Raw genomic sequence first — 26,687 nt, 5'->3', positions numbered from 1 at the left:
AGAGCTTTGGAGGATGGAAGAGCTTTGAGGTAATTGAGTGCAAGGTGACACTAGTCTAAGAGTTACAGAAGTGTAACAGCTGAGATAGGAACAGAGAGTGGACAGCGTTACAGAGGTGGAAGCAGGCCATTATACTGGAGAGGATATGATTTCAAAACTGAGCTTGGGATAATCAGGACACCAAAGCAGGGAACAGCTTGATTCTGACTCAACGGTTGGAGTGGTTAGAGCTTGGGGTCAGTGACAAGAGCACAGAATGGATAGCTGAAGGAGAAGACAAGTATGACTTTAATTTTTCCAGTATTTAGTTGACTTTCATGAACATAATATCGATTCCCCAAAATTAGATGTCTGTGGAAGAAAGACTAATGGTAGTTGTAACAACATTGATAGGGCAATGCTCTCAATGATTATAAATGTTACATTTCAAACTTATAGGCGAGTTCACAAAGATATGTGGAATGTATAACATTTGCAGTTACGTTACCTAAAACAAAATGCAGCATCCAATGCACGTTTCTTCCGCCGACTAGATTGTTGTGACTCGAGTCTATAGGTTGGTAGTAGCATTAGGAGAAGATGTGCCGTTTTCCCATTATAATGATTACTTTTTTGTTTTCTTATATCACCACTGGAAAAATCTCTTGGATAGTTGTCATAAATTCCTTCAAAAGTAACAACAGCTCCAGTTAGGAAAAGCAGCAATGCATATTCCTGCCTTCAGCACATTTCTTTATCTCAATACATCAAAAGGCCTTCTGAAAAATCAGACCAAGCACTCAATTTCTGTGACGTCAATGACTGAAATGTTCCCATGTATTGAGTCCAGATTAGATGTTATAGTAACAAACATTTTATTACAAAGAACAATGAATAGCGAACAGAGCAGCACAGGTCCACCAAGCCTTCGCCGATCATGTTGTCCTATCTAGACCAACTACCTGTATTTCCCTGTACCCCGCCTGTTCATGTGCTTATCCAGACAAGTCTTAAATGTCGCCAATGTATCTGCTTCAACCACCTCACTTGGCAGTGCATTCCAGGCCCCCACCACTCTCTGCGTAAAACACTTCCCCTGCACATCTCTACTGAACATTTCCCCCCTTACTTTGAACTAGGGCCTCCTTGTGATTGTCATTTCTGGGAAAAAGCTTCCAACTGTTCACCTCACCTACGCCCCTCATAATTTTGTAAACTTCTATCATGTCGTCCCTCAACCTCCGTCTTTCCAGGGAGAACGATCCAGTTTATTCAGTCTTTCCTCATAGCTAATACCAGGCAACATCCTGATAAATCTTTTCTTTACCCTCTCCAAAGCCACCACGTCCTTCTGGTAGTGTGGGGACCAGAATTGGATTCCAAATGTAGCCTAATTGACATTTTATATAACTGGAACATAATTTGCCAATTTTTATACTCAATGCCCAGGCCGATGAAGGTAAGCATGCCATATGCTTTCTTCACCACGTGCTTAGTTGTGTTATCCTGTATTTGAACTTGCTAATGCATACTGGGTGAATTCTGACCATCCCTAATTCTGCAGTTGCCATCTATACAATTAGCCCCATCCTGTATGCTGATGACAAGTATAAATCTCCTGTTCCCAATGCCCCTAGTCATAAGCTGATATGCTGCATCTTGTCCCAGTGGTTAGGGGCAGGTGGGGCACTTTTTGGCAGGATTAGTGTGAAATGAAAGACAGGAATTAGAACTGACAAGGTGAAAAGGTTCAAAGTCATCCTTGTGCAGATGATTGTATTTCATTATTTGCTGACATCAAGTGAACATGAGTGAATATCGTGTGTCATGTTGCTGTGTGATGGCTAATTCTGTCACCAGATATCTGGGAGACCTCCATTTCTCCATCTCTAATGGACTTGCATTCAGATATTCTGCTGATCTCCATTGCATCCTTCTCTGCAGCAGTCAGAGAAGGTGACACCTGGTCCTCTGCCTCTCCCTGATATTCTGCTCTAATTGCTGTTGCAAGGAAAGAAAGTGGGGTTATGAGTTCTCCCCCATCTGCATGGGTTTCCTCCGGGTGCTCTGGTTTCCTCCCACAGTCCAAAGATGTATAGGTTAGGTGGATTGGCCGTGCTAAATGCACAGGTTATGGGGATAGGGTAGTGTGTGGGTAAGATGCTGTATTGAGTCAGTGCAGACTCAGTGGGCCGAATGGCCGCCTCCTGCACTGTCATGATTCGTTGGTTCTACGTGTCTGAAATATAGGTTTCGAGAGACTGGAAGGACAACATTTGTGAGGGATGTGTGTGGCATGGCAATCAGATCAGGGTGAATGTTATATATATTATAGGTTTAAGGTAACTTAATTTAATTTAAATTTAAGACTTAGGTTTAAGGTGCGTGGGGAAAAGTTTAGAGGAGATGTGCAAGGCAAACTTTTATACAGAGGGTGGTGGATATCTGGAATGTGTTGCTCAGGGAGGTAGTGGGAGAAGGTATGATAGCAGCAATTAAGGGACATCTAGCCAAACGTATTAATACGATGGGAATGGAAGGATATGGACACCATAAGTGCATACAGGTTTAGTTTAGGCAGGCATCATGATCAACGCAGATTTGTAGGGCCAAAGGACCTGTTTCTGTGCTGTATTGTTCTTTGTTCTTTTTTAGTGGTAGATTTCAGATGGAGATGTAAAGAGTTGCCTTGAAAGGGAGAGCTGGATGCAGCTGCGAAGTATGTTTGTCTGTGGAGCGCTGTGCCAGGGGAGGTTGGGGAAGTCAGAGTCAGAAGTTTGGCACTGGAATGTGGTATGTCACTCACCTTCTCCGTCCCTCATGAGATCACTGAATCCCTCAAGGTGCTGTATCTATGAGTGAAGGGCCACATTCCTGCTATTCACCTCCTCTGCCTGCTTGGTCTCAGGGGCTGGCCACTTTCTGGAAAAAATATTTCTCTGTGGGCCTGTACAGCCGCAGTATGATCCTCAGTGGTGCCTCCAAGGACCACAGTGGAGCCCTTCCTGCGTTGAGACTCCATCTGTACAGCTACTGTCACTGTCCTGACAATTGTGGAATGGATCCACTTTAATGCCTGCCCAGGTCCCATTCAATATTGAGATATGAACAGTAAAGTGCAGATTGCCATCCTGCCAGCCTACTCAAATTGATTGAGAAACCTGCAAGCAGGATGCTTATGGATTGGCAAAGCCATAACAAAGCCCATTCTATGAACCTCTGGCTTCCCAACGCATTGCCAGTCGCAATGCAAGTGGCTCCAAAGATTAAAACTCTGCTTCAAGTTCTGTTCAAACTAAATGTAGTATCGAGGTAAAAAATGTTTACAAAAGAGAGATATTACAGCTTGTGGCCAGGAAAATAATTATTACAGACAATAAAAAAGCAACATTTACTGTCATATGTCAGACTGAGGAGGCTCATTGCTGTGAGCAGTATTTTCTCACACTCCCTGGACCTCACCTCAACCCTTGAACTGAAGAGTTGCCGAGGCCAATGTTACCCTCACAGGTGAGTCAAGCTAACTCAGCACAAACCAAGGATAGAACCTGAGAGTTTCTTCGTAACCGAAATCAAACACATACTGAACTGGGAACTGCATATTTTCCACTTGCCTGCTGATAGGCAATAGTATATTATTATTTGCTTTCTTATGAATTTGAATAAAATGAGCGCTGTCCTGAGGTAACATCCAATTTGCAGATACAAAGATGGAAAGCCCATCATATGCATTGGTAATGAGGTGGAAGAAAATTCTCCCCCTTAATTCCCTGTGGTTGTATTCCAATGGCACTCATTTTCACTGGAATTCCAAGGAGTTGATGGACCTCACATCTTGAATGCTTTCTCAGGGTGCCAAGCAGAAAGGTAAAATTGGGCAAATGGCAAGTAGCCTACCTATTATTCAAATCGATTTTCAGGTCTGCAGATCACATGGCTGTTGTTTGCCAATGGAAGTTCCTAATGTCAGCAATTAATTTTGCAGCTACATTACCGTTTCAGCTCCTGTTTCCTGGGACACGATGCTGTCAGAGGATGGGCCTACACCAGAGAATCTCACTAATTACCACAGACTGCCACGTCCCTGAGCGAAAGGGCAGCCAAGAAAATCAGCCCCGTTGAGTTTGTGTGGACGTGTCACTTTATTTTCTTAAGAGCATGAATCACCCCAAATTTAAGGGGCCTTAAATGGATAAAATCTGACGTTAATGAAACAGTATGGTCAATGCTTACAATTCTCCAAAGAAGTGCCAACACAAGCATCAAAGCAAAAAACATGAAAGGCACTGAACTTGAGCTGAAAGGGTCATCGCTAATTTCTACAGTGATCCTTCAGTCCTGCCTCAAGATTCCCATTTAGGCACTGCTGTGGAAATCATTTCAATAATTGGTTGCACTAATTAAAGCCACAGAAATGCCTCAATTCAGGTCTCTTGAATTTTCACTTGGGTTTAAGTATTACCCCTCGTAACTGAAATGCTTTACTTAATTGTTAGAACTTAAAAGGTTCAATGTAACATTCTGTGAAATTCCATAAATATGACCTAACTAAGGTCTGCTAACTTAAGGAATCTCTGGAATGCTTACTGTTTCCAGTAGCAAGATCCATTTTTCCAGCAACTGTAATGTACGTTCCTGCATTGCTGTACTAAATGTAGCGCTGCTCAAAGTCCTGAATTCCAATGGTGTCCGAGCAATGATGGGGAGAGGTTATGTCAATAAGATGGAGTCTTGAAAAAGTATGAATGTAAATTAAAAATGGCTTTGCCCTAGTATGGACATCAAACAAGGAAAATCTTAATGAGTTTATATTTTGGCATGCAGCTGTTTCTTTTTAATACAGGAATATCAAAGCACGATTCCACATATACTGCTTTGGCACTAGTCCACTTTTGTTACCATTTTCTCACTGTGATTAAATAGCAAGTTTGATTCATTGGTTTGGCTTTGTTGGAATACTTATGTCACAAAGAGTTGGACAATTATTGTTTATCGAAAAAACAAGCCATATTAGAGCAACAGTAGTAAACTCACCAGTCAGACAAGTTACCCCATTAATATGAACCTTTGATCCCCACTGTCACAAAATGGAAAAATATTTTTACAGTAATTATCTATTTCTTGTTTTAAGGAGTTGTTGTCACTGACATTGGAGAATGAATGTCCTCAACCCAAAACAGCCACAAGGAAAATATTTGGAGAACTTCATAAAAATTCTTGGCTGCACAAATGATCTCTTTCAAAATCTATGTAAATATTCAGGCCATTTATTTTTGATGTCGAGAGAGTTCCCTCCATGGGCCCTGACTGATCAGTACGAGATTAGGAAAGTCTTGATTTAAACTTAGTCCTTTTCCTTTAAACAATCCAAACAATGTTGATGAATGCCTATAAAGGACACAGCTGCTGTTCTCTACCAGGATCTCTCAACCCAACAAGTAAGTAGCCTAGGCTTTAATACATTATTAGTGGTGAGTGATGTATCATGATCTGTGTCTTCAGAATTGGCCAGAATTCTCCAATGCCCGCCACCAGCAAGAACAGAGAATTTGGTGCTCAGCCAAATCTCCATTCACTGCAGTGGGATTGGAGAATCCCAGCCATAGATGAGATCATAGAATTCCAGCCATTGTTTCTAAAGCTTCTGCATTGGCTACCTTCTTTCCCACAAGCTCAGGACTATGCTTCTTTCCCAGCCCTCTTCCCAGTGGTAGTGAGTGATCAACTGTGTCACATTCTTGCAGAGCAGTTTATGAATATTTTGCTACAAAGTCCATTCAAAATTATTCTTGTAACAATCAAATTATAGCAGGTGGTATTGGGTTTGTTCCAACATTATTTTAACAGATACCATGGAGCGGGATGCTCTGATCGCGCATGCCCCAAGATTAGAAATTCCCACCCGAGTTCAACAGACCTTTGAATGGTCCACTGAATTTTCTGTCTGGCCCTGTACGATTTACGCAGCGTACAAGACAGGAGAATTTCAGCCCATTACTGTAGCACTGTTGATGTATCAACTAACAAAACACACAATAGCCAAGGTAAATGTCAAGAAGCTGTGACAGACACAGGATCAAAGAAAATTTTATATGGACTTGCAACACAGATAATTGAAGCCGAAACTATGGATATCCAGATCCAAAAGAAGTGACATTGCCCCTGATAAGAGTGCATGAATTGTTATAAGAATTGCTGTGTTATTTACCTGCAAACCTGGCTTCCAGCTCTTCACTCTTATTTGGTATAATATAATTATTAGAAGGCACAAATGTGCAACACGGGCAATGTAGACTGATCTTAAATCCAAGGTTTCTGTCTGCAAAACACAAAATATTGGACAATTTAATGACCAGCATATATGATTTTGAAAAATCAGAAGCAAAACTCTCAAAATATACTTAGGACGCCATTGCCATCTAAGTAAAAGGTACAACTACAAATGTTTACCTCGATGGAGCAGCCATTCATTAACTGTGTCAGTTACATCAAAGGACAGCCATTCCCCTTCTGTTCTTGTTCGTACTACTTTACTGTCAATATACCGCTGGGATGGAGATGAAGGTTCTTTAGATTTTAGAATCTGAGAACAAGAAATGATAAATTTTTCTGATCACATCAATGTTGAGCAAAGACCATGACTTTTTTTAACCAAGAATGCAACAGGTTTTTGCCATTTCAATCAGAATTTTGATGTAAATATGATTGAAAAGGCAACAGATGGATGCTGGCAAACTGATAACCAGTGTCACCTTAACAAGTTCATTGCAAAACACTTCATCCAACAAAGGATGCCAGAAGGATGCAGTCAGGAAACTGCCTTGTGCACAGAAGGAAATCAAAAAGCACCTTTCTTGTAGAACTAAATCGAGGCACTCAGAGTAAGGAACCCAAGGCCAATATGAGAATGGGCCCACAACTAACCTCATTTTGCATTTTGATATTAAATACCAAAAAAAACAAAGATGGGAAAGCAGGGCAAGGAATGAAATTGGGAGACAATAATTGAAATCTTATCCAAAGAATAATTTTATTATAACGGGTAGTGGAAAACTGGAATGATCTCCATCTACTAAAAGGCTACAAATATTGAAATTTTAATGACTAGGATCATGATTTTCATTTGGTCTGATGGATACTGAGAAACGGTTGATAAATAGAACTGAGGTACAGGTCAGTCATGATCTAATTGAATGCTCCTGTTCTTCTTCCCCACCCACTACTACTGTACTTTACTATCTGACTGAGCAAAAATTGAGCTTAGCTGTTCTGAATTTGATTAATTTATTTATTAATTTATGAATGGGGGTGGATCATGCAGAGCATCATGAAGGGGGACCATTGGAAGGGCCCAATGCTCAATGCCAGCTATTTTTGTTGGGGAGGGAGGTGGAGAAACATCCCTTCAATGAGGGAAGGATGGGGGGTGGGCCCCAACGTCTTGTGTGGAGGAAGGGAGGTCCTCAATATCAATTTGAGATTGGGGCACCCTTTAAAAACAGTGCCTGATCTCTGTGAGGCCAGGCTTACTGGCATGTTTAGGCCCTATCTCTCTCAGAACCAGTGTGAAACTCACTATGCTCCTAAAACATGAGTGAGGTGGAGTTTTACTGCCTCACCTGCCATGGGAATCGAAGAGAGCGAAGGGTGGACAATGGGAACCTCTGTTGACCTCGGATGGGATTTTACGGTTTTGGGACAAACCAGGCTATAAAATCCTGCCTTCAGTGTTGACACTTAACTAAGTATGTCCCATCCCGCCCACTGCAGGAATCATAGCAGGCAGATCAGAAAATTGGGTGAACAGTTTAAAAATCTGCTGACCTTAGGCAGGAATTTCTGGTCTTGGGGCACACAGGGTTGGAAAATCCCACCCATCATGGTTTTTTTGGGAAAACTCCGCCCTACATTTATAAATCAGTATGAACAGTAACGTATTCCCCTGCATCGTTCAATGTTGAACACTTTTCATGTGGGCAGAAAAGCTATGGCTGCTGACAACTGCAAAACAGAGCTGTCAGATCTCTTCACTGCAGCCTTTTCTGGACAGTGTACAAACAGTAAAACAGAACTCAGCTACCAAATTACAAGCATTCAGTGCACCAAGCACAAGAACTAAGGGCCAGCGGTATGACTGGATATTTTGCTTTTGGACTGGGCCAGCTCTTAGTCTGCAACTGATTGCACTATTTTACTCGGAAGGCAGAATGAGCAGACACCAAGGATTGAAATGAGTCTGGAGGCAGTGGGGCATTTAATGAGGCAAAGTGTGCTTGATGGAGACCCCATTGCCTTCCTGCCCCTGCCTTGATTAGGACTGGGGGAGGCGGGGAGATGTCTTCCTACTCTGCCACCAATTGAATCTGCCCACTAGAAGGTCTTGTTCCAGCGCCGCTGGTGGCAGAACTGATACCAGACAGGAACCCCAGAAGCAAACTCAGTCATCTTTGCTCGTGGATTCGCAGCAGGGGTCCTGTGTTCCACAGCACTCAGGTCTCTTGACCTTGCCTTAGAAAGGGGGCCGACTGGGAGTTATCTCCCTCCAGCCTTTGCTTTAGCAGTTATTCTTGAAATACCTTTAAACCCTTCATTCTTCTCTCATTAGGGTCAGAATCCTTACTGTTTGTCAGTTATACTCCTTTATTCTACCTTTTGTCCCATGCAGTTTTCTATCAATGTGCACTTTCCATCCATCTATCACATTGAGATGCAGATGCCAAGAAGTGCCAGAAACCAGGGCAATAGAGTTGTGATAGACAAGAAATTCACACTAATTGCAATTGTCTTAAACTAGTCCATTTTCAGTGTTATCTTATACATGGGCCTGAATTTTATGGGGTCTCTAGGTACAGACTGGGAGGTTGAGGAGTGGGCTGTAAAATGGTGGGAGATGGGGATGGAATGTCTAATGACTTCCGAAGCCACAGAATTTTATCAGTGATGGTGACGGAGCAGGACCATGTTTTTGCCCAGAGGCCAACTGAGGCCATTAAATTGTTCATTAAGAACTTCTTCCCATTACCGTTGGTATGGTAATAGTAACTGGTGATCCCTGTGCTGTGTGGAGGGGCTACATGGTAAACAATACTGATGGTCTCCCTGTGGACCCAGAGGAGGCGGAGGAGATGGCCCCATGAAGGACCCCTCCCCACAATGGTAATGGGGACCTCCATGAAAACACCCCCATCTTCCCTCCACCAGCCAAACCATTGCATCTTTGTTGGGGACTGCCCGAACTTCCCCAGTGATCCTGACCCCATTTAACATCTTCTGAGGTTGGTGAACATGTTGCTTCTCCAGACTTGGTTGAATGAGGGCAGTTGCGTGTGCCACCTCGTTTGCTGCAGGGATGGAGGAGCTGCCAGATCTCCTCAAAGGGACTGGAGCCCCGGCAGCAGCTAATAACCGCCTGGTTGCCTCAGAATCCAGTTGGGCCTCCCCAAAAAAGGCCAAGACAGGGTTGCCCCCTGCTTTCCAGTCTGCCATAGAGGCTACTTTTACCCAGACAAAATCTAGCCAATGGAACAAAGGTCAAATGCTGTATTGTGAGGGTAAAGATAGAGAGATAATTGGACTTAGGGGAAGGGGGGAGGGAAGTGTTGGAAATGAGGAAGAAGGAAGACAGAGAAAGAGGTGAGTGAAGAAGATGAGGGAAAGAGTAAGGGAAGAGAGAGAGAGGAGGATGTGAGAATAGGCAATGGAGAGGATAGAGAGTGGTGCAGGGCTGTATTGTGAGCAGAGATAGTGACATTGCCTCTTCAGATTATATCGATGGAGATGGAACAAAGGGAAAGGAATGTTTGCAATTTACTTCACTAGATATTTAAAGGTTATGAGGGTGAGATGAAGGGTTATGAGGGTGAGATGAAGACTATCCATTCATTGCTCAATGAATTTGGATGTTCACCTCAATGGCTATCAAACGTGATTAAGGGGAATACTGAATCAGTATAATTGTGTTCTGCTGTACTTGACGGGACACATAACTTGACCTTCAGAGTGTCACCAGTAGGCCTGATACTAATATAATGCTACAATACCTCACCATTTGTAATGATAATTCAATAAGTATATAACAGTTTAAAAATACCTGTTGTATTGAATCTGGTTACAATTTCAAGTTTGGTGTCATTGCAAGATATGCCATAAATCAATGTTATTTATTTGGTGAATGCGAAGTCCCTAAGCCAAGCAATTTCATCTGATCCTGCTGTGTTGAGTGTAGATAGGCCTCTGCTGAGTCTGTAGAGTGCACACTCTGATGTGGTGCATAGTTTGCTCTCCCACAGGCGCATAGGAGGCTGGCACTATTGCCCCATTTTTGTGGAAGGGTCGTGGCCAGTCCTTTCCCAGAGTCCTGCACTGTTAAATGGTCTAGGATCAGCAGATTTTTTCATGTGTCTCCTTATTCTTGTGTTTCATAAAGGTTCATATTTTGGACTGATTATGAAGTGGGTTAAGAGCCAAGTATCGGTCACAATTGTGAACTTCCTGACATTAGAAAGTACTTTAAAATCTCCTGGCTTTATTTTCTCCATGCAAATTACATGAAGAGGACATTGTCACCATGTCAACATTGTTCAATGTCTCTTGACTGCGTTCTCTGAGTATGATAATACTGTGTAACCATTGACCCTAGAAATCCTGGGCTTTCCTGAGCTGTTGTAAATGTCTGCTTGACCACAGCAAGGCTGCTTTGAGGGCGGCACGGTGGCACAGTGGTTAGCACTGATGCCTCACAGCGCAAGGGAGCTGGGTTTGATTCCCGGCTTGGGGCGCTGTGTGGAGTTTGCACATTCTCCTCCTAGCTTGGGTAAATGCTTGGCATTATAGGGATAGGGCCTGGGTGGGATTGTGGTCGATGCAGACTCAATGGGCCAAATAGCTTCCTTCTGCACTGTAGGACTCTGTGATTCAATGACCTTTAATGTGCATGGACTTGGAACAAAAACACTAATGAATGTAAAGAGTTAATAGAGTGATTCCCAAGATCTCTTAATAGAAGAAAAAATGTGACTTCAGTGTAAGCCTGGTTTCTATTTCATCAGAAATGGCATTTGGTATATATCGGTAAACACCCTAAGTGCTGGTGTAGCAAGATTTATGTTGCCTGTACCTCCCCACGCCTGCCTCGCTTATCCTATTCTAAATGTTTCACCACTCAGTGCTATCTTCAGTTGACTATGGAGAGAGGGAAAAAAAATCACTCTCTATTTTAAGCCTTCAGTCATTTTGAACTCTCCCTGTCTGTCCTGTTCTGGCTCTGTATTTTCCATTCCATTCCATTCTTCACACAGAGAGACGGAGAAGTATTCTGAAGCACACTTAACATGCAAGTTAAATAATGGAATATCCAACTAACATCTGATTCGGCATTTTTTTTGGAAATTGAGGAAAACATCTGGTGGGCAGACAATGTCTGCTGCAGGGCCAGTCCAACAAACCACGCTTCATCCTCTTATTCAAGAATGGTAAATAGAAAATATCTGCACATACAGCTGATGACTAAAGCAACAGTTTTAAGGGAAGTGCAGAATTCTTTTCTGGTTCCAGTTTTTATTCCATTCACTTTTCTATTTTCCATTTCCTCTCCCACAGTCGGTTCCAGTAACACAAAATGGATAAGTGCACACACATGCACATGGTTAAGTATCGCAATTTTTTTTCTCAAATGAGCCTCTCTATTTTTTAAATAACTTTGTGCAGGAAACCATGAAGAGCGGAAAAGGAAAGGAAGAAATAAATGCCTCACAAATTTTTTTAAAAATCGTTCTTGGAAGAAGTAAGGTGATACTGCTGAGGTACGATAGCTTTCATCTTCAAATGCATTTTAGTCCATTTATTATACTTTCAATCATCGAATTTATTCTCTGATCCGGAAACTATTCGGAATATCTCCTGCTGGACAACAAAACAATGGAATGACACCGATATATGGAGAATGAATGCGCAAAAAATAAACCCTTTAATCCATTTCAGAGGCACAGGTGTTTGGTAACAGATTGTACATTTTTAAAGTTTATTTATTAGCGTTGCAACTAGGCTTACATTACCACTGCAATGAAGTTACTGCGAAAATCCCCAAGTCACACACTCTGGCACCTGTTCGGGTACACTAAGGGAGAATTGAACATGGCTAATACCGAACCAGCACATCTTCAGACAGTGGGAGGAAACCGGAGCACCTGGAGAAACCCACCCAGACACGGGGAGAAGGTGCACATTCTACCAAGACAGTGTCTCAAGCTGGCAATCGAATCCGGGTCCCTGGTGCTGTGAGGCAGCAATGCCAACCACTGTTATGGATGTAGGATATAGGCTAGTAGCAATTATTAAAAAAGCTTGATTCCACCCAAGGAATGTAAACTTCAGTGGCAAAAAATTGGGGCTGAATTTCAGGAAAGGTTTAAGGTCCTGATGGCAGAATGAAAACAGGATTCCGAGTCCCTACTTTCCACAGTGTAATCTACTGGGCTATTTCCCTAATTGGCCACTGGTGGGCATGTCCTCCAATAATGGGTGACGGGCAAACTCTTGATGCCGTCAGCTCAGTCAGCGGGGCTGACAGCTCTAAAGCCTCAGTTGCGCCGCTGAGAAAGGTGGTCACAGCTGAAGAACGCAAGACACCTCACGCCTACAGAAGGTCATTAAAAAGGGAGAAAAAGGGAGAGAACAAAAGGGTCTTTGTATCGGAGGGGAAATCTCTTTAGGGAAATTGTTAAGGGCCACAGGAACTGCCTTCCCAGCCCCGTTTTTGATTTCCCAAGCTGCCACTGGAAGATCATCTCATTTAGTGAGCAACCAACTCATAAGTGTAGCATTATGAAATGGTCCCTAATTAAGCCTTTATGGAAACTGTCTGTCTGCTTCCTTAAAGCAGGGAGCCTCTCCACTTCTGCTCCGACTGTCAGTGAACTGCCCTGATAGCAGAACCATGTCAGGGAGCCGATCTGATACTGGGGGGCCTGTAAAACCCTAGCCTTGCTGATTTGGAAAGAAGATTTCATCACTTTGTGGAAAGAGACTCCTGACCCACTGGCTTAAAATGGGAAAATACAAGCATTTAGACTGCCCCATAATACTGAGAATACACTTCTAAATATACATAAATGTCTTTCCTTCTAGTCTCCCTCTACTTGGAGAAAACATTTACCACGCAGAGCATTCAGCTCTCTGTACTGCAGCTTTATTAATATAATTGAAACACCACACAGCACTGTCTCACTCCCAGGTTACAGGGTACAATGTAGCAATGGAAGACCAAACCAAGGATTGAAAAGTGAAAGAAAGATTTTTAGAACTTGAGGACATCTTGAACTTAGAGTTGGGCAGACTTCATTCATTTCATACATGCAGCGGCACAGTGGTTAGCACTGCTGCCTCACAGTGCCAGGGACCTGGGTTCAATTCCCTGGTTAGATCACTGTCTATATGGGGTCTGCACATTCTCCCCATGTCTGCTTGGGTTTCCTCCAGGTACTCTGGTTTCCTCCTACAGCCTGGTTAGGTGCATTGACCATGCTAAACTCTCCCTCAGTTTACCCAAACAGGCGCCGGAGTTTGGTAAATAGGGGATTTGCAGTGTTAATGTAAGCCTACTTGTGACACTAATAAATAAACTTAAATGAGAGATCCAGATTTGTAACTTTAAACAGACCCAAAAGAGAAATAACATAATGATGTACAGAAGTAGAAATTCAGGTATTTGGAGATGAAGAGAGACACCACAAACTATTATCTTAATTCATTACCACAGTGTTTAATATTTTTCTTTACAGTATTCATTTTTGTATTTAAAGGTCACATGTTTTTAAATTTACTAACTGCAAAAATGTTATTATTGGCCTTTAGCTCTGTTACTTTTGGCAATAAGTAGACTATGGGAACAGGAAAGCGATATTACAGTATTAGAAAGGCTTGATGGTTGGTATTAAGACATAGCCTGCGTCGGGCTTTCCATTAAAGTCAATAGATTCTGAAGTAATCTTTGGAATTGCTTGTATTAAAAAAACAGCTCACACACAGACTGTTGCACAATTGTTTAAAGAAAATAGATAAAAAAAGCAGATATCATTTTCTGCAGACTATTACACAGTGGATAGTGCACATGTCAAGCATTTTATATGGAAAATGTCCCATAGATACCCCTAAAAGGCAATAAAATCACAAGGGATTTTCACCACAACTTCCATTCCCCCCTAGCCCCCCCTTAAAAATGCTGACTTATCTTGGAGCTCAGTTCCTGGGCACAAGTGCCACTCCAGGATATTGCCCAGTTCTTTCCGCCCACCGCCAACCACCGCCCCCCCTCCCCCCAACCACATGTTTCAATCTACATAGTGTCAGCAGGCTAAATCCCAAGTCCCAATCCCGCTTTCATTTCACTCGCAAGCACATGCAACTTTTCAAATTGCACCGAAAGTACTTCCCTCTGAAAAAGCAACTCATTTAGCTAAACAGGAGCAGAGAGCAGAGCTGGAAAGGATTCCAGCTGCGATGACAGTTGGTGTTTGCAGAAAGAGAAGAAAAGGAGTAGGGAGGAGAAGCCAACTCTTGATGATTACAAGCACGGTTTGCAAAGTCATCCTGCAACCATACACTGCAGCGGCCCAGACCACACACACATTATAAACAAAACACTATCAGTGCTCGAGTACAAGTCATTCGTTACAAGATAATAGATGCCTGTAAGTGAATTATTAGGTACTCCTGCTCCTCCAAGTTCATCATTCTGCACACCCATCCTATTTCTATATCTTACTGTCTGGAAATTATAACCCATCACGCTTACCTCTAACCTAACTCATTCTTTTCCCAGGGTATCAAACCTGTTGAACTTCTTACAACCCTTGATATTCTCTTCCTCTTTTGATCTACAACCTTTTCAAATCCAACCTTGATATTATCCACTTACTTTGTCTGTATTCTTGCTCCATTTTGCAGCCTTGGTGCTGTCACACATTATGGGCCTGGCCTTGTTAGAGAAACAAAAAAATCTAATCCCAGAGTTTAGTCCTAAGGACCTCACATCATCATTAGAGTCCATTATAGTGAACACAGCACAAAAGGGGGTGATTCGACCAACTGAAACCAAACTGGCAAAAGACCTATGAAAGAGTTTAATATCCAGAAGAGAAGAAGTGTTTGCTCTAATATTCTTAATTGCCAATTTTACTGATGTTCCATTTTAAATTATACAAGATTAATATTCTTATTTCCCTCTTTTACTGCTTTTTTTCCCTTCTGGGTGGCTGCCTTAAACCTGCTCACTGGTATTGGTCACATATAATACACACCGGAGTTGTTCTGCCTGTTCTCTCTTCTTACCCCATCCCTCTTCTGAAGCAGTGGTTCTGGGGCACATTCATGTGCAAATCTGGCAAGTGACTGTCGGTGGACTTTACAATGTTAGATCTATCACTGCCGAACATGAACCTATCCCTGTGTTCACACACAGGTACTCCCAGGAGAAGTCAATGAGTGGAAATGAGATAGACTTTTCCCTTCTTTGATGCAAGGTGCTGATGCCAATTTTGGCATATCTGTAAGCTGGCTGATATCAGCTATCTTAAAATAATTCATGATCTTAATACTATCTTGGTGTATATAATTTGGTGTTTTACCAGAAAACAGACTGAACTACTGAGCTATTAGAAAGCCAGAACACCAACATGTATTATTGTAATATATTACAATATCATTGTACATTATATATTATACATTACATATTATATATGTTACACTCTGTTAATGTTTACGACAGGCACAATTTTAAAAATCATTGCTTACTTAAGTAGATGTCACTGATTCTCCTTTATGACTTAGCATCCAACGGAAGCAGATCTTCAAAAAAATAATTTCACAGGACGTGGACATCACTAGCTAGACCAGCATTTATTGCCCTTCCTTCAGAAGCTAGTGGTGAGCCATTCTCTTGAACCTCTGCAGTCCAAATGGTGTAGGCACACTGACAGAGCAGCTGGAAAGAGAGTTCCGAGGTTTTGACCCAGCGACATGAATGAACGGTGAAATAGGCCGGGTTTTTCCAGTCCTGGCGCGAGTGGAAATGGAAAATTTAGAGAGGTAGCCACAAGTCCATTGACTTTCGACGGCACCAGAAAACCCTGTCCATGGGCAGGATGGGAAAATCTCGGCCATAATTTCAATAGAGGGTGATGTGTAGCATGGAGGGGAACTTGCAAGTGATGGTGCTCTTATGCATCTGCTGAGAGCCTTTCCTTCTAGTTGCATTTTTTAAGGAGGAACATACAGTAGGCATGATAAAAATAATCAAACTCATGCTGTCTATGAAGTATATACATAACGTTCAGCACAGGTACTATGATGGGATGATAGTGAATATTGGGGCCCTGGGGTGGGGTGGATTTTCTGGCTGTTCATGCTCCACTGCCCCTGCAAATTAGGACTGAGTATTTGGTGCTCAGCCAAATCTCCATTCACTGCAACAGGACCAAAGAATTCCGCTAGCCGGAAAATTCCAGATCGTTCAAGTAAATAAACAGGATAGATAGAAATATTTTCCTTTTGAAATGGATTTCCTGTGACAACATAATTCTATTTAACCTTCAATTGTATGCGCCACTAACCAACCCTTGCACCAATTTGTACATTGGAGACAAATAACATTAATCACTCTTTGGGAAATCCCTGATGTGTAACTGAAATCGCCAAGAAGAATAAAGGGAAAGAAATTCAGATGGTAATTTTATTCCAAATCTTTGCACTTTAATAAATATCAACAAACTCATGGGACTTCAATTCAGGACCTGGATTTTATAAACACAATTTTACTTCCAAATGGACAGCTTATAGCTAATAGAAAGTGGGTTCAAAGGCTGTATGTTCATTTTAAAATAAGAAAAGGATTGACAGAGAATTGGCTGGTGCAACTATTACCTCCAGAACCAACATTCAGATAGACCCGAGACTTGTTGCTAAGTATCTCACCTACAAAAATGATTAGGCAGCACGGTGGCATAGTGGTTAGCACCGCTGCCTTGTGGTGCCAGGGATCCGTGTTCGATTCCAGCCTCGGGTCACTGTCTGTGTGGAGTTTGCATGTTCTCCCTGTGTCTGAGTGGGTTTCCTCCATGTGCTCTGGTTTCCTCCCATAGTCCTAAGATGTGTGAGTTAGGTTGATTGGCCATGTTCAGTTGCCCATTAGTGTCAGGGCGATTAGCAGCATAATACATTGGGTTACAGGGATAGGGCCGCGGTGGGATTATTATCAGTGCAGTCGATGGGTCAAATGGCTTCTTATTGGGATTCTATGATTTTATGTATATTACTTCCTAATGACTACAACACAAACTTAGCATTAATTACCAATTTATGTCGAAGAATCTACTAGAAATAGAAAACCGCATATTGGTGCAAAAGACAGTGCCCATTTGAGTCAGACAGATTAGACAGAGTTTTCCCTTGTATCTTGCTGTGGTTTAGTTGGATTTGAGCATGCTTGATGCTCAGTGGGCAGTGGGCAGAGTTTTCATCCCCACATGGCAGGCAAGTATGGAGGAAGCCAAGTGCGAAAACTCATGTAGCTAGCCGACATACCAGTTCCCTGGAACCATTCTGCCCTGGTCCATGGGATGGAGGCCATAAAAGTCTATCCACCCACCGGCACCAGGTAGCCATTGAAAGGCCAATTAAGGCCTATTCTCAGAGACTAACTGGAACTACTTGCATTCCCTCACTTGGTTAAACCGTTTTAAACAAACGAAGTATATTATTTTTTACTTATAAAATGGACTGACAGATGAGTTAAAATGCTAAAAGTGCACTTTTAATGCTCACTTTCCTCCTCAAAAATGACCTTTTAACCTCGTCTTTGAGCATTTCCCCTAAAATCTTCTAACCCAGTGCATCCCATCATCAAGTATCTTGGCAAATTTTGTTTCAAGTGTCACTTAAGTGCAGAATGTTGTTTTAACATGGGGAAAGCCAATTATTATTGTAAGCTTAGGCATTTGCTTATATTCAAACGTGGTTGTGGTGTTTGCTTGTGTTAAAAATATCTGTAAACAATACATCCACTACATGATTGTAGGACATACATACATTCCCTGATTTATAACGTCCAAAAAGGAAATAAACTTCTGCTGGTTCTATGACTAAATGAATCTGGTGGAGTTCTGGGGTGGTGGGGGGAGTATGTGGCGGTGCGGGGTTGGGGGGTGGGGTGCAGTGGGGGGTAGGGGTACTTATCTGGTTACTTATCAGGTTACATATTTGCTTTCTCAACTGGGGATGGTGCCAGTCATGAGCTTCACATTTTGTTCTTTCTCTCTGGATTGTCTCATTCTTGTGGCTGGGTATCCTTTCTTCACTAAACCACATACTGGGGAGTGTGAATCTAAATTCTTTCACTGCTAGTAACAATAATTACATTTATTTAGACTTATCTCTTCAACCTTCCTGATTGCAGAACACCCAGCATGTTCTAAGGCTCGGAAAACTGCTTTTGTGCCAAAAAAAAAGAATGCGTGTATTTACGCAAACAGTATTTTGAGTTAAGAATTTTCCCAGAATTCTAAATGTTTCTCTAACTCTACAATATACAGCTTTAGAAATGAAAGTCTTACTCCCTCCCCTGCTCCCATTCATTAGTGAACATTGAATACTCCAGCCCTTCGATAGTTAAATCACTTTGGCTTATTCACTCAAACAACATAGCCATGTATGAATATTTGTGGCTGCTTGTGCATACAAAGAGTTTGCCTTCCGAGACCACAACGGAGCCAATTTTCTCCCTGATGTGAATGGCGTTCCTAACATTTCATTCTTAGAACGCATAAGGATAAGGTCTCACAAGAACTGAATGCAATTTAGAAAACAAATGTAGGCCCATTGAACTGAAAGCCACCACAAGAGGCAGCTAGGTTTCCTTCAGGAAAAGCCATCTTCTGACATTAACCTAGAAGGAAGTGCATGAAGAAAGAGCATGCCTAAGGCACTCTTTTGCCTGACCTCCCTTTTGGTCCTAGCCCATAAAAAGTGTCTCCAAATCAGAAATACGTAAACTGTCAAGACCTGATAAGATTGCACGGGAGAATCTTCCTGGTGACATTTATTCAGGAAACATTTCAAATTATTCTGCTCATTAGAAGTGGGCGAATGGGCCAGGAAATGGCAAATGGAATTTAATGTTGGCAAGTGCGAGGTGGTCCACTTTGGTAGGAATAATGGTAGGAAGGACTATTACTTACGGGGCGAAAAACTGCAGCAGGCGACGGTGCAGAGGGACCTCGGGGTCCTTGTGCATGAGTCACAAAAACCCAGCCTGCAGGTGCAGCAGGTGGTCAGGAAGGCGAATGGGATGCTGGCCTTCATAGCGAGGGGGATTGAATATAAAAGTAGGGAGGTCTTGCTGCAGCTGTATAGGGCACTGGTGAGGCCGCAGCTGGAGTACTGTGTGCAGTTTTGGTCACCGCACTTACGCAAGGATATTTTGGCCTTGGAGGGAGTGCAGAGGAGGTTTACTAGGCTGATACCGGAGTTGAGGGGGTTGAGCTATGAGGAGAGGCTGAATAAACTAGGCTTGTACTCGTTAGAGTTTAGAAGAATGAGGGGAGATCTCATTGAGAGGTATGAGATGATGAATGGGATGGATAGGATAGAGGTGGAGAGACTCTTCCCGCTCAGAAAGGACAGTAGGACTAGGGGGCACAGCCTCAAGATAAAGGGGGGGCGGTTTAGAACGGAGTTGAGGAGGAACTTCTTCACTCAAAGGGTGGTGAATCTCTGGAATTCTCTGCCCGTTGAAGTGGTGGAGGCTGCCTTGCTAAATATTTTTAAGACGCGGGTTGATGGGTTTTTGATAAGAGAGGGGATTAAGGGTTATGGGGAGAGGGCGGGAACGTGGAACTGAGCCACGACAGATCAGCCATGATCTTATTGAATGGCGGGGCAGGCTCGAAGGGCTAGATGGCCTACTCCTGCTCCTATTTCTTATGTTCTTATGAAAGCATTTGATGAACCCACTGGGAGTGGCTTTTTTGAACAATGATTCCTAGGGCAGGATCTTTAGCCTCTGCCAGGGTCAAGAACAAATGGGCAGATATTAAAAATGGTGACATAAAGCGGGGGGAATCTCAGACACACATAAGGAAAACCCAGCTCCTGATGTTTGGAATTCAAAGCAACTATAAGTTACTGATACACAAGATTAAGACTTGAAAATATACAAAATTTACCAGCCTGTGGGACCAGCAGTTGTTGAGTGTCTTTGTCCTATCAGTTGTTAATGTCTTGTCAATTATATTGTTTAGGTTAAAGGAAACAGGTGATCATAGAACCCCTACAGTGCAGAAAGAGGCCATTCAGCCCATTAAGCCTGCACTGACAACAATCCCACCCAGATTCTTTCCCCTAACCCCACATATTTACCCTGCTAATCCCCCTGACACCAAAGGTCAATTTAGCATGGTCAATCAACCTAACCTGCACAACTTTGAAGTGTGGGAGGAAACTGGAGCATCCGCAGGAAACCCACACAGACACAGGGAGAATGATGGGGTATTAATTGTTTTTGAACCCATATGAATGGGGGATATCACCTCTGGAAATGATAATTTGGTTTAGTTAATTAAAAGTTTCCTTTGACATTTTGATTTTTCTTATAGTGCTCCACCAGGGGTTGTCACCCACAGTAAAAACTGAAGTTAAGATTCACAACTTACTTTCCTCACTGATATAACTACAACCTCAGAAGAATCCAAGAAGTCCCTAAATCACATTCCGTTACGTAAAACTGGTGTAAAACTGTCAAATTATTCCAATAATAGTACATGTAAAGTGCATGTTAGGGTGGAATAAAATGATATATCTTGTTATGTGTCATTGGTAGTAACAGGAGAAAAGGAATTGGCTTAACAAAATCTGGTGAAACTAGGCTGAGGTATTCACAGTAGGAATCAGTTAGAGTACATCTATCATTGAAGAATTACTAAGAGAGCAAAAAGTGATCTTTCTGCAAGAAGAAAATGATGAAGTTAGTCAACATTATGATATTAAATATCACATGTCAGCTGATCATGCAAATGCAGACAATCATTGAAGATTTCCTGTGAAAACTGATTCATTTCCAACCACAGAGTTAGCTGTTAATTACATTGTATACACAAATTACATGCCACTGCCTGCCAGAGAAACCAGTTAAGAAACTGGCAGGGATGTGGTGCTCAGCAAAGTGCTCAATTACGTCATAAATGGCTGGTCTAAAGAGTGTGGTGATGAGAAATTGCAGGAGAATTTCACACATAGAGGTACACTCAGTGTAGATCAATGCTGTCTCCTATGATATTTAAGAGTTAGTATTCCACCAAGGTTTGCAGAGAGATTGTTAGAGGAGCTTCATCAAGAGCAAAAGGGTCAGTCTAAACGAAAACAAGAACACAATGTTACCCAAAGGTAGATAGAGTGTTGAAGATTTGGTGAACAAATTGTGAAGTGTTTCTCAGAATGAGGAATTCCAAGCAAGGCACCTTCCGTGGCCAAACGGAGAGTCAACATCAGATAGATGTTGATTCCTTTGAAGTGGAAGGGCAAGAGTACCTTTTTTGATTGATTGCCACGGCAATATGCCTGAAACCATAAGTGCCAAATATCTTAACATTTTGAGAAGCTAGGTTACAATTACGGCGGCACGGTGGCACAGTGATTAGCACTGCTGCCTCACAGCGCCAGGGACCTGGGTTCAATTCCAGCCTGTCAATGTGGAGTTTGCATGTTCTCCCCATGTTTATGTGGGTTTCCTCCGGGCGCTCCAGATTCCTCTCAAAATCCAAAAATGTGCAGGTTAGGTTGATTAGCCATGGTAAATTGCCCCATAATATCAGAGCGACTAGTAGGGTAAAAATGTGGGGTCAAGGGGATAGGTCCTGGGTGGAATTGTGTGGTCGGTGTACACTCGATGGGCCAAATGACCTCCTTCTGCACCGTAAGGATTCTATGATGATTTTATATTCTATGGGTTGCCAGAAATGTTGGTGTCAGTAATGGTCCACAGTTTATTTCAGAAGAGTTTGAAATATTTGAGTGATAATTAAGTCAGATATTCTAATGTTACCACAACACCCAATGTCAAATGGTGCTACAGAAAGAAATGTAAGTGGTGAAGAAGTCTTTGCAGAAGTATTTGCTCAGTGATAAACTAGGCAGTAAATTCCATTTTTCTCCTTGACACAAACTAAACAATTTTCTGCTCTCTTACAGATTAACCCTCAGTTTACAACAGATTAACCCTCAGTTTACAACAGTTAGTCATACTCCTTGGACAATGCTTAGTTTGTTTAAGTGGGATATCAAGAGCAAAGTAAAAGAAGGTAAGACAAATTTAAGTTGAGCTATAATACATCAGGCTCGAAACTCAGCAAGTTCAGTGCTGGTTAGATGGCCATGTGAAAAACCACTAAGATAAGAAGTGTGAGATTGGAGTTGTATAAAGAGACTTAATGTGTTCACTCTCCTGAAAATTGCAGTGAGACTCTATTAGTGTCTTATAGATCATTTGCTTGAAAGGGGAAATCTGACAATGTCAGAGCATCAGAAACCTCTTTGAGTCCAAATTTCTCATATAGTGAAACGTGAAAGTGAAAAAGAAAGTGGAAGTTGAGAAGAAAGTTTGAAAGTTTGCTGGTATCACAAAATTCACCAGTACAGCAAAGTTAGTCAGGGCCTTTGATTAAGACAAATCAAAAGTCAATCAATGTCACAATTAACATGCATTTATAGTCCAAGTCAAAATATAGGTTTGATAGAGATGTTGAGAGAACATAGTGAAGGTAATGGAAATGGATAGAGATACAGAGATAGGAAAAACAGATAGGTTGATTGAAAGTATGAAGGAGGAAGAAACGGAGATGTGCCTTTCATTATTTCTTGCCAAATGATGATTTTTTTTCTTGTTAAATACATGCTGGTGCTAAGGAAAATTGTTCTTTTAATACATTAATTACACTGGTAATTTTGGTCACATCTTAAGTTTTGGTTGTGATTACAGTAAAAACAAATCTGCAAACCAGATTTGATTAAATTTCAGATATTGTCAGTGTTAGTTTTGTCATATTGTATCCTAAGGGATTATATGCATGTACCATTTTACATTTTAGATTAGCTGTTGTTTTCAACTTGGGAAGGTGTGTAATACATTGCAAGATTGGAGCATTTTGTTATACTGCCCACTTTGCTGCCATCTCTGTTAGGGCGGTATAAATAAATTTAGTTCATTAATGGCTGCCTGAACAAAGAACAAAGAAAAGTACAGCACGGATACAAGCCCTTCAGTCCTCCAAACCCAAGCCGATCATGATGCCCTAACTAAACTGAAAAAAAAAACCTTCTGCCCTTACTCAGTCTATATCCCTCAATTCCCTCTCTATTCATCTGCCCATCCAGATGCCTCTTAAATGTTACTAAAGTGCCTCCTTCCACCATCTCCTCTGGCAGCACGTTCCAGGCACCCACCACTCTCTGTGTGAAAAATTTCACCCGCACTTCAGATGTCCCCCACCTGCTGGTGGGTTTTTGCAATGGACGACAGCAATCCAACTTTGAACAGAAATTGGCAATCGACTAAAAACAAATGTAAAAATGGATTGTGTAAAATTGTGCAGAGCAGGCTGGACTTTATTTTCCATTCTGTATAAGTTATTCTAACAAAAACATAATCAATGTAAAAAAAACCCCTGTAATTTAGTTCTACTGCGCTGAGCCAAAACTTCAGGTCTTAACTGTTACACTTAACATCTGCCAGTCAATGAGACTAGTTTATATTCTCCAACATTCTTCTCCATTTGCTTCTCCTTTCCTGAATGTGTCAACTCAGGTGGGGATTTCATAGATGCCTATTGTCGTCCAGTACCTCACCAAAGTCACCATTCTTTAAGCTTAAGCCCATGAAATAAGTGTCAGCCTGTTTTTCAAACCATGGAAGTATTAGCATTGAGCTTGATTCCAACGTCTGCATACAAGTTTTCGAGTAGGGCCATGCAACTGGAAGTGTGGATCCTGGCTGATTTTCTTCCCATTTAGCCTGAGACACTGGGTTGGATTTTTGTGGAGTCGAGGAGACCCTGTGGACCTTTAAAAATGGTGGTTGGTATTCAGATGCAGAAGTCCCATCACCATTTCCAATGGATCCAGTTTTTCCCATTGGGGTCAGGGGGGTGAGCATTATTTACACTGGCAGGAAACCCAATTGAGCAGGGTCATTTGAACTTAGTGATGAGTTCACGCATGCTCATTTTGGCTGTCCTTTTGTGGAACATCCTAGTTTCTGCTGCTGATATTGCCACCTATCTGGTGTTGGATTAGGTAGTCTTGTTCTGAGAAGGCTGTCCCAAAATATCTTAAGATGTAAATCAGATGTCAAAAGTCTGATTTTTAAAATATTAGATTCTTCATTTTCCCATACATGTTTGCGTCTCACAATGAGGAGACGTTAATTATTGAGGTTATGAGGGGCCTTTGCATCATTAACACATTAATGAATCTAAGAATTTAAGCATCGTCCTGAATGGAAGTCACACATTGATGAAGTAGATGTATGCGTTTGTGAAGGATGGATAAGATCTGTTTAAATGTCATGATCTAAAGTTTAAATTCCCTGATCTTAAACAAAATAAAACCAGGTTGAAGCTGTCACTGAGAGTTACAAAGTGAACTTTCTGATGGGCTGCTTTGATTAACAGGCCATTTGGTGTAGGTTAGAAAAAAAGCATTACCGTCTGGTTCTTTGTTAACATTTCCTTAATGACCATTATTATGTCATTATAAAAGTCTGGCTGAATTTCAGAAGAAAAGGGTTCTAGGTTTGTGGTCTGACAGTTGAAAAGGCTATATTATTAGTTTTAAATTTGGGGTCTGCCTAGAAGTTCATTTGTTTTTATAAGAGATTATTCACCTGAGGAGACTTAAGAGCTTTGAGTTGGTTTCCTGAAAGGGAGTATTTTTCACCATCAAGTGAATCGTTAGATTTTTAGCTTATGTTTATGTTTTTTTCATCTCCACATAGCTCCTGAGGTCAACCCATGGTGGATACTGGCTATGGCAAAGACTTTGGGATGTTTGAGATGGCATGTTAATGGGCGGATCACTTGAATTAGCATGAAGGCGGTATGAGGGCAATAGTTGCATGAGGGTGAGGATGCGAGTTAAAGGGCCTAACAGTTTCTAAGACAGCTGGGGTGAAGCTTGGGAGAATCGAGATGGGCCTTCCCGCCAATTCACCTCAGCACCCAATCATGCCCTGCCAACCCCCTCCACCCATGCCTGGAATGGGTGCCTAGGATCTGTTTCCGGGGTCAGAGAGCCCCCTCCTTTATGGAGTGAAAACTGCCCATCAGGGCCCTTTAAACTGAGGCGACTCTGCTGTTAGAAAATTGCCCAACTCCTGCCATCCATTTCAGTAGCTAAAATCCAATCCACTAAGGCCATCTGGAATGAACCAAAATGTTTCCATGGCAAACTAAGGGCAGATCCGTGATTGAACCTCAGGCACTTAAGCTTTTACGGTTTTGTGCCAATGTGTGGTGTACTGGAGAGATGAGACATGATTAAATGATGCTGCATTTGAAATTAGCATAGCTAAATTCGCTGAACTAAGAGGTCCCATAACAAAGGAGCCACTATGGAGATTTAATGCCAATGAAGCAGGATGCGCATTTGGTTGATGATTAAATATTTTCTTTTTCTGTCTCTCAGTTGGTTATTTCACTGGATTTTAGTTTGAATATTTGTTTCTGACCCTTTGCTTTCCTTGTTTGTCTTATCTATAGAAAAAAAATCTATCAAAGTCTCATCCATTTGTTCACATGTCTATGATGCCTTTGGACAGGAAGTTGGTATCCGCAGTAGAAATCTAAATCAGGTACGCAGGGACAGTAATGGTTAGAAATAGCAGACCTACAACTTGAATGCTATCAGCTAAATTATTCTAATATAAAAGCAAAATACTGTGGATGCGGGAATCTGAAACAAAAACAGAAAATGCTGGAAAATCTTAGCAGGTCTGACAGCATCTGTGGAGAGAGAATAGAGCCTATGCTTCGAGTCTGGAAGATCTAACAAAGAATCATCCAGACTCAAACTCAGAAAATCTCAGCAGGTCTGACAGCATCTGTGGAGAGAGAACCAATGTTTTGAGCTTGGAAGCTCTAACGATGAATCATCCAGACTTGTAGCTTCGGCTCAATTCTCTCTCCACAAATGCTGTCAGACCTGCTGAGATTTTCTAGCATTTTCTTGTAATAAGGCAGCAGAAGTCCCTTCACCAAAATCCCTCTACAAATCTGACAAGAACATACAGAGTGCTTTGAGTTAGCAGCCTACACCAGGAGCCCCAGAGGAACTGACACTCCTGGTTATGTACAAAGCAAGAGGCTCCCTGATTGACCCATCAATTTGACCCGTAATCAGGAAGTTCATATTCTAACAGGCCCACCTCAGTAGCCTGATTAAAGCCATTGCATTCTGTTTTTAGGAACTGAATTATTCTATTTAGTTATTTGGTGCAATTAGCTTCCTTTTAGCAAGAGGTTAATGGTGTAAGGAAGCAGGCTCTTGTGGTGAATTTTAGACAAATACAATTCATTTGGCCATCTTCTGCCAAGTTCCAAACCAGACAGGGGGTGGAATTGGGACAGGAGACAGTGTGTGGGACCATGGCTTAAATTCTTAAGTTCATT

At 41.8% G+C, this 26,687-nt stretch overlaps 1 protein-coding gene across 1 annotated transcript in view; it reads right to left on the bottom strand.

The window, feature by feature from the left end:
* Window positions 1-26,687, bottom strand: part of tgfb2 (transforming growth factor, beta 2) — an 80,283-nt gene that overhangs the window by 10,038 nt on the left and 43,558 nt on the right. The window contains exons 3-5 of the mRNA XM_080200546.1: window positions 6,430-6,562; window positions 6,188-6,298; window positions 488-665 (exon numbers count right to left, since the gene is read on the bottom strand). Coding sequence (XP_080056672.1) covers window positions 488-665; window positions 6,188-6,298; window positions 6,430-6,562 — 422 coding nt within the window. The remainder of the gene's footprint in view (window positions 1-487; window positions 666-6,187; window positions 6,299-6,429; window positions 6,563-26,687) is intronic.

This window comes from Carcharhinus amblyrhynchos, chromosome 12, assembly GCF_965287045.1.
Source record: "Carcharhinus amblyrhynchos chromosome 12, sCarAmb.v2.hapA, whole genome shotgun sequence".
Classification (NCBI taxonomy): domain Eukaryota; kingdom Metazoa; phylum Chordata; class Chondrichthyes; order Carcharhiniformes; family Carcharhinidae; genus Carcharhinus; species Carcharhinus amblyrhynchos.
The sequence above is the reverse complement of the archived record's forward strand: the minus strand, read 5'-3'. Positions and strand labels throughout refer to the sequence as shown.